The sequence below is a fragment of the Limulus polyphemus genome, unplaced genomic scaffold (genome assembly GCF_000517525.1).
Source record: "Limulus polyphemus unplaced genomic scaffold, Limulus_polyphemus-2.1.2 Scaffold2570, whole genome shotgun sequence".
NCBI lineage: Eukaryota > Metazoa > Arthropoda > Merostomata > Xiphosura > Limulidae > Limulus > Limulus polyphemus.
In genome coordinates, this window is record NW_013668180.1 from 60,221 (window position 1) to 73,327 (window position 13,107).

Here is a 13,107-nt window from a genome sequence, read left to right on the forward strand (position 1 = left end):
TATGGAAATAGGCCTTACCATTGACTTAATTGTTGTTATGTTGGTCTCATTTAGAATTATTTTTTGGAATTTTTACTCTTTTTCGGAATAAGATAGGTCTAGATTTAGGCTAATTAGCAGTAGGGGTGTGTGTCCATAGAGGTGGCGTGTGGGTATATTTCCTGAAGAGCTCTGACCTCCCCCATCTGATATCTCAGGATTTAGTCTTTTATGACTTTTAGATTCTCCCTAGTTGTGACTCCAACTAACATGAAAGCATTATTTTTGTTGTGGGCTGGCAGGGTGGTCAAACTGTGTAACTTAAACCGAAAGAAGTATATCCAATCAGAGGAGACCTAGGGTAGTCAAACTGTGTAACTTAAACCGAAAGAAGAATATCCAATCAGAGGAGACCTAGGTGAGGAGGGGGTAATGGTAGCATGAAACAGCATCATACCGCCACGAAGTTGTGGAAAGAGAGCCTGGGATATTTTTTATAATTAAAAATAATTAATAGACAATTTTTCAAGGCAAAAAAACCTATTTATTTTATATTTAATAACATTTGACTCTTTCCAAGCCAGCTGTCTCTCCACCAATAGGTGCATAAATTTCTAAAAAGTAATTTAATTTAAATTAGAGTTCGAAAATTGAATTTTATTAGTGTATTATATTCGTGATATATATATATACAAATAAATTCTGAATAGTCCATAGTGGATTGTAGTGTGTTATGCTATCAAGTGAAATATATAAACGTTTTATTATAATTCCATTCCTTTGGTCCATGTATATCTTTGTGTTGTTGTGATATAACATTCGTTACAACTTACAACACATTAGGCCTAATCATCCAAAAAAATTTTTTTTCATTACACCCTGCCGTGATTAATATTTTTGTTACAAAATACTGAACTGCTCTCAAAATTTTGATTAAATACTTACAGCCTTTAAAATGTTACAAGAATGAGATTTTAACAGCCAATGACCAGGATTCATACAAAAATATCACATTGAAAATTAGATCCCAGAAGCGATGTTAACAACAATTATTCATGACTTACATGTAACCTAATTATTAAAGTCTTTACAGCACAGCAGTTCATTCCTAGACAATCAACAAAAATTTGTCTGAAACTCTTGCATTAAAAAAAGATACACTTCACAACAATTTTAATTCGTACTTTTTATTGTTAACCTTCGTGTACAATAGCAATAATTTTGCACGTACACACAATACGAAATATAACATATTTTAAACAATATAACAACTTTATTCAGTTTCTAAACACTGATTCTAAGACAGCTGAAAGCCATGAAATCAATGCTATTGCTTTCCAACATAATATATTAAGTGATTTGGGCTCAGGTCGTTCGTAGAGTGCTAAAACAGTGTTGTTCTGGGCACGGTTCGTTCGTAGTGTGCTAAAACAGTGTTATTCTGGGCTCACGTCGTTCGTAAAGTGCTAAAACAGTGTTGTTCTGGGCTCACGTCGTTCGTAGAGTGCTAAAATAGTGTTGTTCTGGGCTCACGTCGTTCGTAGAGTGCTAAAACAGTGTTGTTCTGGGCACGGATCGTTCAGATTGTGCTAAAACAGTGTTGTTCAGTTCGTTCGAAGTGTGCTAATTATAATGTTGTTATTTTGAACTTCCCTGTTTAATTACAGGAAACATGTGTTTAACAAATCACTTGCGATAGAATATAGTTATTGTAGTCAACTTTATGCAAAATGACAATTATTAATGTTCAATAATTTAAAGAAGCTGAGATCTTGTCCCCCACAAGTGTTGGAAATCCATAGACGTATCGTTGTCCCACTGGGGGACGTTAATTGTTTTAATTAAATGCCCCTATAACGTAAGCAGGGGAGATAAAATAATGTATAAAATAAAAGAAACAAAACAGAACATATTGTAGCTAATATACCAGCGTTTTTAATCCACAAGCCTGTCTTATAGAAACGTTTTATTAAATAAGTATCGATACTAAATACGTGTAAGTACTAATGTTATTAATGGGCTATAGATATTCAAACAATATAACAATCTATAATTTCATTCTCACGATAAAATGGTCTAAAGTTTCGTGCCCATAATAAAAACCATTTAAAGTTTCGTCCTCACGATAAAACGGTAAAACTGTTCGACAAAATCTAACAGTTTCATGTTCAAAAAGAGACACGTGCTTTGTGCGATCCAGCTACAAGGATGAAACTGGTAAGATATAAGTCTGTTTCTTTCTCCTTTTTTTTTTTTTTTGTTTCGTTTTGAGAAGTTTCGTGTCAAATAAGTTTCAAACTTCAATTTCTTCTACCTCTTTTCAAGATACAACAAAGATTACAAGTTATAAAGAATGATCTTAAAGACAGTTTAAACTATAACAGTGGAAATCCAAGGACGATCTGCAAAAGCTGATCAACTTCTTTCAACCTGTGAAAGAAAGAAAGAAAAAAGGTATATTTAGTATAACATGTAGGTAACACTTAAAGTCATTTGAAAAGGTATATTTAGTATAACATGTAGGTAACACTTAAAGTCATTTGAAAAGGTATATTTAGTATAACATGTAGGTAACACTTAAAGTCATTTGAAAAGGTATATTTAGTATAACATGTAGGTAACACTTAAAGTCATTTGAAAAGGTATATTTAGTATAACATGTAGGTAACACTTAAAGTCATTTGAAAAGGTATATTTAGTATAACATGTAGGTAACACTTAAAGTCATTTTTGTTTTATTATAACTCTGGGTATAATAAGCGCCGATCTACAACTGATACACTACATGAATTATTTGAGAAACATTGTTAGCGTTTATCACGTCATTTGCTATAGGGTCCAGCTTGGTTAATATATACGGACTGTGCCCCTGAAGATTCATGGTTCGCGACACACACTTTGCGCTCGTGGCTGCGTTATTAGAATAATAATCCAATCCCACTATTCGGTCAGACAACAGATTAACTGTCTTTCCTCTAGCTTATCAGTTCAAAACTAGCGATGGCTATATGCAGATAGCCCCATATGTAACTATGCACGAATATTGTAAAACACAAATATTTGCTACAGGAAGTGCAACGTTAGACTGTTAGTAAAAATATATATGTATATAATAATTAAACGTTAAAAAATCTCCAGTCAAAAGTATTTTTGTCAGATTGGAGTTACACAGAAAATGAAAGTTATAAAAAGCCCATACGTTAATTGTATTCGTTTCAAATATACAACACATATATCTGTCCAATTATTTGACTGTCAATTTTTCAACTACGTTGAATTTGTTTGTGTTACACACACACACCCTTTGAAGTATTGTAATTATGTTGCCTTGAATTGTTTTTATTGTGATGTGAAAATGGAGTCCATTAGGGGGCAAAATATATCTTCATAATATAGACATTAAATAAAATGACTTTGAGTAGAGATTTATAGTGTCTAATTTTTATCATTTTACTTATCAAGTGGATTGAAAGTCTTTAAAATCCACAAGTGACAGCCATTAATGGGCTTTCATTCTGATGTTATGCTTTCCTGATAAACTTACCACAAGATTTTACATTCCTATATAGGAAAATCCGAGTCATCACTTAAGATGAAACAAATTCCAGCATACTAATCCAGACGAATTTGGAAGTTTACTTCGGAGGAGAAACTGTGCATATTTAAATAAGTCACATAATTAGATGACTGTATATTGGGAGTAATTAGCCTACCACAACCATACAATTCTGATCTTTCTTAGATCTCCTTTAAAGTCTCGTTGTTTACCATGTCAAACGAGATTTTATAATTACTTATAATGAAAATGACATAAATATTAAAAGATTAAGATCTTTAGTGTTAAAGAGGAGAAATGAAATTCACCAAAACCAGTATAATTCGGTCACAGGTGACGAATGAATGATAGACTGGGCTTCATATTTATTTTTAGCCTTGTCTGCTGAATATTTCTGAAGAATATGTAAATTTAGGTTCAGTGGTGAGTAAAATACAACAAAAATCATTATATATATATTAACGCCACTGTAATTTAAATACATTTATTTACAAACATAAAAATGATTAATTTGACTTTTCTTATTGATCATATGTTAAATTGATTTGACAGGATCGCTTTCTAGGAAGTTATTTTCCAATAATACTGGCCCCCAGTGGCACAGCGGTATGTCTGCGGACTTACAACGCTAAAATCCGGGTTTCGATACCCGTGGTGGGCAGAGCACAGATAGCCCATTGTGTTGGTTTGTGCTTAACTTCAAACAAACAAACCAATAATACAATTTTCTTAGAACCTTTAATATCTCTATGTCCCCCGGTGGGGCAATGATAAAATTACTGATTTACAACGCTAAAATATGGGGTTAGATTCCCCGCGATGGGGACAGCAGGTAGCCCGTTGTGGCTTTGCTCTAAAACAACAGACAAAGAAACACACTTCCTCCAGTTTTTAGAGGTAAAAGTTCGTAAACAACAACAATAAAAATAATGTTAATGTAAGTTTATACAGTTGTAAATATATGTTTGTTTGTTGGCACAAAACTAACAACGGACTATCTGTGCTGAGGCCATCGCAGTTATCGAACCCCGAATTTTATCATTATAAGCCCTCAGTCTTACCGCGGAGCCATCGGGGAGGGGGCACTTAATCAGAAAGATGTTTCAGTATGGCGGAAATACTCAGTTGACGTGTTAAAGAAATCATACAATAAACGAGTCATTAGCTTCGGCTGCAAGTCATATATATGCGTGTGTTATGTTGCTTTTGTTGAGGATGTTTGTGCTGTTGTTGTTGTGCAGACTGTTAAGATTCTAAAAGTTGTTGATATTGTTGCTCAAGTTGTCGTAATTATGAAGACTCAGGTCATTTTCTAATCTCTTTTTGGTTAAAAATGTCATTTACTAATTCTGGAGATTTTTATAGGGGTCGTTGGAACACTTGGGTAGGTTCATGATTTTAAGCAAAGATGTTAATTAAATGTCAATAAAAGTAGATATACACATTAATTGATCTATTTTCAACTTACCCTGAAAATAAATATTGTTGTTGTTGAAGGGGTAGGCCGTTTTCTTAGAAATGTTTTCTGTTGTTGCCACGTGATGTGGCACATATGATGACATCATCGGATTGGTGGAGGCTATTTCTGTATTTCTGAAATTTTGTGGGTTTCTCGAGTTACTAACAAATTCATAAAGTAATCTTTGTACAAACTCTTTAGGATTTTGCTGAGGTTGTTTGGATTGTTGTTGTTGTTGAGACTGCTGAGGTTGTAAAAAATGTTGACGTTTTAGCTCCAGTTGTCGTAACTGTGAAAACTGGTGTGATCTTTTTATCTTTTTTGGCTGCTTAACGTATGCTTCAGTACCATTTGAAAAGAGATTTACAAAGTTTGGATCCTTTTCCTGAGATTGATGGGAATTTTCTGGTTGTGGTGGTTGTTCAAACTGCTGTGGTTGTGAAGGTTGCTGTTGACGTTGAGACTGCTGAAATTCTAAAAGATGTTGTTGAGATTGTTGTAACTGTCCTTGAGGCTGTTGTGGTTTTGATGGTAGCTCTGCTGGTTTCGAACTGATAGTGCTCTGAGTTTGTTGGGTAATTTCACGGTTTTGAGAAAAGATATTTAAGTCATTTATAAAACTCCTAACGGGTTTTTCTATTTGCTCTTTCTGCTGTGGTTGACTATGATATGTGCTTCTTATGCTCTCGTCAACAAAGAACTGAGAAGGAAATAACGAGCTATCTACTGTGGAGTTATTTCCACGTTTTCCTGCCAAGTTGGAGTTATTTCTACGTTCTCCTGTCAGGTTAGCAGTTCCTTCCATGTAAAAAGTATCTTTACGTCCATTTCCTCTCTGGTCAGAATCTGAATACTTCTTTTCGTAATCATATTCATTCTCTGATAAGTTTTTCATAAAATTATGTAAGTTTCCACTAAGTTTTTTATGTTGCAATTGCTGAGGCTGTTTCTGCAAGAATTTAAAACCAGCTAATGTTTCTAAGACATCAGTCGAATATTTTGAAGCTTTACTATTTAGCTTATTGCGTGATTGTTCAGTTTTAGGTCCAATTAAAAGTGCAACAAGTTTTAAAATCGCTAGTGTTTTGATGAGAACCTCGCTAGAGTTTTCAGCTGTTGAACTGCTGTACGAAATACCCAACTCGTCCATCATGTCTTTTATGAATCTAGGAATTCTCGTTTGGTCAAAATTTGTATCAGAAATTCCAAGATCTTCCAGGCTATCATTCACAAACTGCATCATTTCTAAATCTGGTTCGTTGACAAAAATTGTCAAGTTTTCGCGAACAGATGACTCACTGTATGGAATTCCTAGGCCATCTAAGAAATCCCTTATCCACCTAGGCATAGGTTCAGCATTTTGGGTTTGATTAGAATTTGCATTCATAATCGTTTGATTTGCATACCCTGATAAAACAAGTTGTAATAACGCATGGCCCGTGTTTTTGGAAGTAGCACTGACTGTGTCTCCATCCTCATCTTTTCCATGTGTTGTATTACCAAAGTCATGAAGGAGATCTTTCACAAATTTAGGCAAGAATTTCTCACTCATTTCTGTGTAAGTTCTTTTATTAGTTGATGAGTTATATTTACCTATGGAAATCCCTAAATCCTTCAAAAAATGCCTCACAAATTTTGGAATGCACTGAGAATAATTGCTCATCTTAGTATTTGGGATTACTGTGTAATTCCTTTCGTGACTCGAATTTTCGACTTTAGAATAGCCTAACAGTATCTGGCGAAAAAGGGCTTTGTTTGCTGTTCTTTCTAACACTGCCATTTTATTCTCGCCTATTGGTAATGCAAGGTTATTTAGAAGGCAGTTTACAATCTCTGGTATGAAAATATCAATTCCTGTATTATTTCCAGCAAACGAAAGTCGTTTTAAAAGAGTGTTTACAGGTGAAGAGAAGAAGAAGGGGTTAGTGACGTTCTGAAACGTTCCATAAGAAAATGAATGGATCCCAAGTTCAAAGAGTCCAGCATGCGATATATTTAGGTTTCTTAACATGCGTTTAATTGGCTGTGGGATATAACTGGAAGTGTAAGCTGATTCCTCAGGACCACCAGACCTGTAAGGACCATGGAAAGGAATGTCCAGATCTTTCAACATCTTCTCGACTGAGGACCAATAATTTAGTCCTTTCCTGTTATTTAGAGGTGTAGTTCTATTGGTATCTAATGTATCACGAGTTTGATATTTTAAAGGATTTCGCAGTTCTTGAGTCTGCTTCTTTTGTTGTTTCACAGACTGCTGAAGAAGTTTGGCTTGTAAATCTCGAGCACCTTTTATCAACGCCAGTTGCATCAGTCCAAGAAGTTCAGGCGTAGACAATAATGAGTCGTTTTGACCGCTTAAGGCTAGTTTTTCTTCCTTAGAGAGATAGGGGACGTCTTTTTCTAAGGGAACTCGAGGAAGACTGGGTTTTGGGGGTGAATCATCCGTTGAAGAATTACTAGAACTCACTGGGCGGGTTGCAATCAGAACAATCACAATTATCGCAAAACATCTGAAAATAAAATATATTTAAATGATTTTTGTCCTTTTAAACCTAAAGCTATATAATAGACTGCCCGCCACAGATATCGGAACCCAATTTTTAGCATTATAGCCTCATTTTTACCGCTTAACCAACGTGGGGAGACGTACACAATTGAAAAAAAGCGCCATGGACGATTGTTTGTCCCTAATTTAGCAGTGATACACTAGATTAGCTTATTAGATAAATCTTTAAAAAATAATAACTCTTAGACATGGCTAACGGAGATAGCCCTCGTGTAGCTTTGTGCGGAATTTAAAAGCAAACAAACAAAATACTATTGGGGTGACCACCTAGCGGAATAGTCGTTAATAAGTTAATTAAATAATTAATATAATTTATTTCATTTTATAAGAGAGGTTGGTGAGGGAATTCTTAATTATAGACGAACGTGTTTGAGTTTATTATGTAGGCTGTAGTGAAAATCAATGCTTTAAACAATTGTATTTTAAGGAAAAGCCAAAGTTGAAATTTTAACTAATTGGCTCATAGAGGAAATAAATAAAACTTTACAGAAGTGATTACATTCAAAAATAGTACAAATTAAGACATAAATTAATAGTATACGGATATAATTAGTTCGAAATAATTTGGAATTAGCTTGCTAAATATTTTAACTATCTTTAAACAACAGACCCCACAGTGGCTCAGTGGTAAATCTGCAGCCTTACAATGCTAAAAGTCGGGTTTCGATACCCGCGGTGGGTAGACCCCAAATAGCCAAGTGTGCAACTTTGTTTTTATCAGTATAGAAGGGTTTAAACACTGTATTATAATTGCAAATAGATTTTACATACAATTAGATTATGAGTTATAATGAAAAAGAAGTAGAAATTTGAGTTTAATTTTCTAATAGTTTTGCTATATGCTAGGAATGAAAAATCCCAAATGTTATTTTTCTTCATACGGCTTTTGAAGCCTTTATGGCTGATGGCTAATCCATGAAGTTCTGACAGAATTGTACATATCAGAAACATTCTTTTACTTTTTAAACGTAAGTTTCATTTCACACATTACACAAAAAATTATCACGATGGGACAACATACGTCGTTGCAATAAAAACAACTGCTCGACGACATTTGACTGATCTTCTCGTCTTCATGCTCCTCCTAGCGGTCTCAGAGGAAGATTTTAAAAGATAAGTGCTTTCATCCATCGAAAAAATGTTCATTCTTGAAAAAAAAGAAAAAGAAGTTGTCAGAAATGACTGAATTGTGTTCTTACGTTTATCTCTCTTTTTATCATAACATTTTCAATTATACCAAACATTGTGCTTATTGAAATTCCATATGATGTTTGATAGAAACGCTAGATGCCTGTAACTAGCAGGATAGTCGGTAGAAACACCAGATATAAGTGGTCTGTCACTAACAGGATAGCCATAAGAAACACCAGATATAAGAGTGCCTGTAACTAACACAGTAGTCAACAGAAACACCACATGTAATTGGGCTTGTAACTAACACAGTAGTCATTAGTAATTTCGGATATAAATGGTTCTTTACAAAGGTTGCGAACCAATAGAAACATTAGAATAAATGGATTTTTAATAAATATAGTTTTAACAACGTTAGTGTTAATCATAAAAGCAAAACGAACAAATAAACATTTTTGACAGGCAAGCATTAACAAAAACACCAGAGTGATTCCCTTCCCGTGAAACAAAGTTTTCTGAATTATTGTATAACAGATGACTGTAAGTAAAATATTTTTAAAACCATATCGAACTTTGAGTGAAATCACTTGTAGATCTCTAGTTATTTTTATTATAATGCAGCCGCGAAATAGGGGAAAACTGTGTTAAATGTTCACAGATTGCATGACTACAACTTCTAATTAAAGACTGGAAAGAAAATACTAAATTTCAGATTCTATTAATTATATTATACCATTACAAAAACATTATCACGCGATCAGCTGAAGTTGAAAATGAGACAGTTTCTGTCCTTGATAACATTCATCACATTTTTAGATATACTACGTATTGTTCAAAATTACAAGTTTTTTTATCCTTTTGGAATATTTTAGAATCTGAAAAGAGAAAATAAGCTCTGAATAAAAGAGATATTTTCAGGTATTTATACACATTGACAGTTGACGTATGTCTGCTATGTTGTCGTAGAATGAAATGTTGTTTCGTAAAATCAACAACATTTTATCGTTAATATTCCTACTTTATAGTATATTCCAGTGAAATAAAAAATGATCAATATGGTTATACTTTCAAGATAAATGAATTGGTCTCACTTTAGGTATTCTGATAATGTGAACTTAATAGTTTCCATCTGTTACACCTTTTCGCTAATATGATATATCTGAAACGTTGTCACATTTTATTATGACCAAACTTATTTCATTAATACCGCCTAAGTACGTTTTTACAGTGCATAAGAATTATAAATTTGTTTTTAAGAACTAGTTTTATGAATAACTTCACAAAGTGAAGGTGAGTGAACAAAAGGCTTAATTAATGTCTTACCTCCAATCTATTTTCCACAAATATTATCGAAGATTTAACAAGAAAGAGATAAGTTAAATATAAACTAATTTTTAAACCTGGTGCATACCACTTTTGCTAGATCTGCAGTTAAAATGGGGCCCATTATACAGTCACGTGCAGTCACATGATCCATCTGAGACCAGTTTCTTACCTAGAGATTCAGAAAGCTAACCTTGCCACACAGGGGTTCTTGCGTGTCTTGTGATTTGGTAGGTCAGGAGATAATGAGTAAAGAAAGGGAGGGATTTCCTGATACAACAGTAGCGTTCGTTTTGTTCGTTTGTATTTAAGCCCAAAGCTACACAATGGGCTTTCTATGTTGTACCAACCACAGGTATCAAAACCCAGTTTATAGCGTTACCGCTGAGCCACTGGGAGTGGGTAGGGTGAAGAAATAAATATCGCTTAAGTATTTAACAGGAGCCCTAACAACTTGTTCACCTATTCCTATAATCGGTTAAATACTGTTGTTAACTATTCCACAATAAATGAAAGTTCAAGTTCCAGTTTGTAAGGAAGTTTATTAAATAGGAGTAATATAAACAATGGTGTAAGTATTCCCCCGCAAATTCGGCGGTGGGAGGGGGGAAAGGATCTAGCCAATAGGGAGCCCAACTCGTCGCTACAATTATAGGAAAATAAATGTAAGAGGCCTAATTATTTTTTATGCAGGGAAGAGCATCTTTCGTAGTCACGCCACTGAACATTTTTTTAGAGAGTGAAGGTAATTAAAATATAGGACCTAAAAGTGTCTGGGAAGTCTAAATATAATGATAGATTTACTAGTAGTTGGAAACAAAGATTTACTATGACTAGAATTTGGTTTTCAGGTGCTAAAATACGAGTTTTATTGTTAACCACTAATGAAGATAGGGTCTCAAGAGTTGAAGTGAGGGATCATTTGAGAAAGAATGACCACTGCCTAAATAAGTTTGATGTTATGCTACACGTTGAGATAAAAACAAATGAAAGTTTAGTTCTAGTTTTCAGTAAGTTGATTTTCATATCATGAGACAAAATTTATTTATCATTAGTGAATTGGGATAAAAGATAATGCTGAATAGATTTGGGAAATGTTTAAAAATAAACTGCTATTATTTTTTTTCAATATAGGCATGTTCCTAAAAGAATAATAAGAAAAATCAAGCCTAATTGGCTTACGAAGGAATATAAAGGAGAAAAGCGGGGATAAATGCCATTTAAGTTCGTCTGACAGTTCTTGTGCAAAGATTTAATAAAAATAATAAATTGATGACTTCAACGTTTAAAACATGAACAACAATTTATTTGTTAAAAGTTAAAAGCAAAAATTACAAGCTAAAAATCTCTGACGTTTTGGATTGAACGTGCTTCACCATCTGGTACATGTTTGAAACACTGGAGTCGGCAATTTATAATTTTCAATAACCATATGTTTTTGATAGATGGATTAGAAGATTTATATACTATACGAAAGCTAAAGATTTGTTTGAAAGTAAATCAGAAAATCGATATCAGTTTATGAAAAACATTCAACAGATAATGTTAAACCTAACAGCAAGAACTTTTTTATTAAATAAGTATTTTAAAGAAAAGTTAGGAAATTGACGAAATGGGGTTGGGCCCTTAAACCTAAAGTTAAACAATGTTGATGGCAAGGTTTTTATTGAAGAGTGCGAGATGGCAGAACTTTTAAATGTTTTATTCCCCCTTTGTGTTTACAAGAGAAGACTTTAGCAATATTTCTAACCTACAGCATTCTATGGGAAGTATTGAAATTGACCTGAATTATGTAAACATTAATCCCTTGATGTAGGGTTTCCAGACTGGGTTAAAATCGAACCAATAGAGTTAAATAGGAGGAAAGGTTTCATTGGGGAAAATATTTATAATTGGGGGAGATGCAGATAAAGTTGCAGAAATTTTACATTATCTGTAGTTAGATTCTCAGAAATATTGAAAACATTTAATCTACTTTCTAACAGTGGGTAATGCGGTGGTCAATTACACAGGCTTTGGTTTTAACTATAAAACCCACATTAGAAGAATATTAACCCTATCAGGACCTAATGAATAATATTTTGTCACCCCTGTTTGTTTTGTTCTCATAATCAACCTAATTAAATGAAATTTGGTACATAGTTTCTAAGTAATATCTGGTTTGTGCATAAAAAATAATATGTCATATTTTAGGTTGTGAAAAGCTTTTATTTTATATCAAAAATATTTCCTCTAGTGGCAGTTTCTTTTTTTGATTATAGTGTGCTTAAAATCTTGTAAATGTATCCAACAATTTTGCATTGATAATTTTTATTTATTCAATCATATTTTATATCCATGTAAAGTATACCTAATAACACTGTAAAAAAATGATGATAATGTTTTTCATTCTCATTCTTGAATAATACATCATACACAAGTTAGGGGGATTTTGAGAGAAGTGTCTGTCAACACTGAATATAACACTTTTTTCATCATTAAGATAACAAGTGAAATCCTTTTAAAAAAAAAGATTAAAAAAAATGAGTAAGTCAAGATTTACCTTTGGTAATATCATATATTTTATTAAATGATTCTGTAAAATTTCTTTTATCAAATTCCCACTAACTGACCTTATTTCTAGGACAAAACTTATTGCCCATTATAAACACAGAGAAAGGTTAGTAATTCTCCAATCCTTGGGCACCTACATACCATTTACTCTGACTTACCAAAAATGAAAAATACTTGCATATCTGATTTTTTTTTAACTTCTTTTTAAAACCTTTGGGAAATCCTTTTCTGTCTTATCAATATTTTTAATATCCTAGATTGGTGTACGTGGATTTTCAAAAACCTTTTGATAAAGTGTCACATAAAAGATTAGCTAAATCACAGTTTCCTTGTTTTCATATTAAGTTGACCAAAAAACTGGATTAATTGATTTGTTAGTATTCTTTCTAATTGAAATTGACCAAAAAGTCTGGTCTCTTATTAAGTTAATTTTATTACACATTTAAATTATTAATGAAATAGGTTCCCCACATATCGGCAAGGGGTAAAGTAAAATAATAAAGAATTATATACACACATAATTGTTTCAACTACAGTTCT

At 33.1% G+C, this 13,107-nt stretch overlaps 1 protein-coding gene across 1 annotated transcript; it reads right to left on the reverse strand.

Annotated features, from left to right (window-relative positions):
* Positions 1-1,213: 1,213 nt before the first annotated feature.
* On the reverse strand, positions 1,214-10,161 carry LOC111087745. The gene is made up of 4 exons (XM_022395489.1): positions 10,015-10,161; positions 8,582-8,707; positions 5,004-7,504; positions 1,214-2,409 (listed from the first exon to the last, which is right to left on the reverse strand). Exons 2-4 carry the CDS (start codon positions 8,704-8,706, stop codon positions 2,405-2,407), a joined length of 2,631 nt encoding a protein of 876 aa, XP_022251197.1. The 5' UTR covers position 8,707; positions 10,015-10,161; the 3' UTR covers positions 1,214-2,404.
* Positions 10,162-13,107: the final 2,946 nt, after the last annotated feature.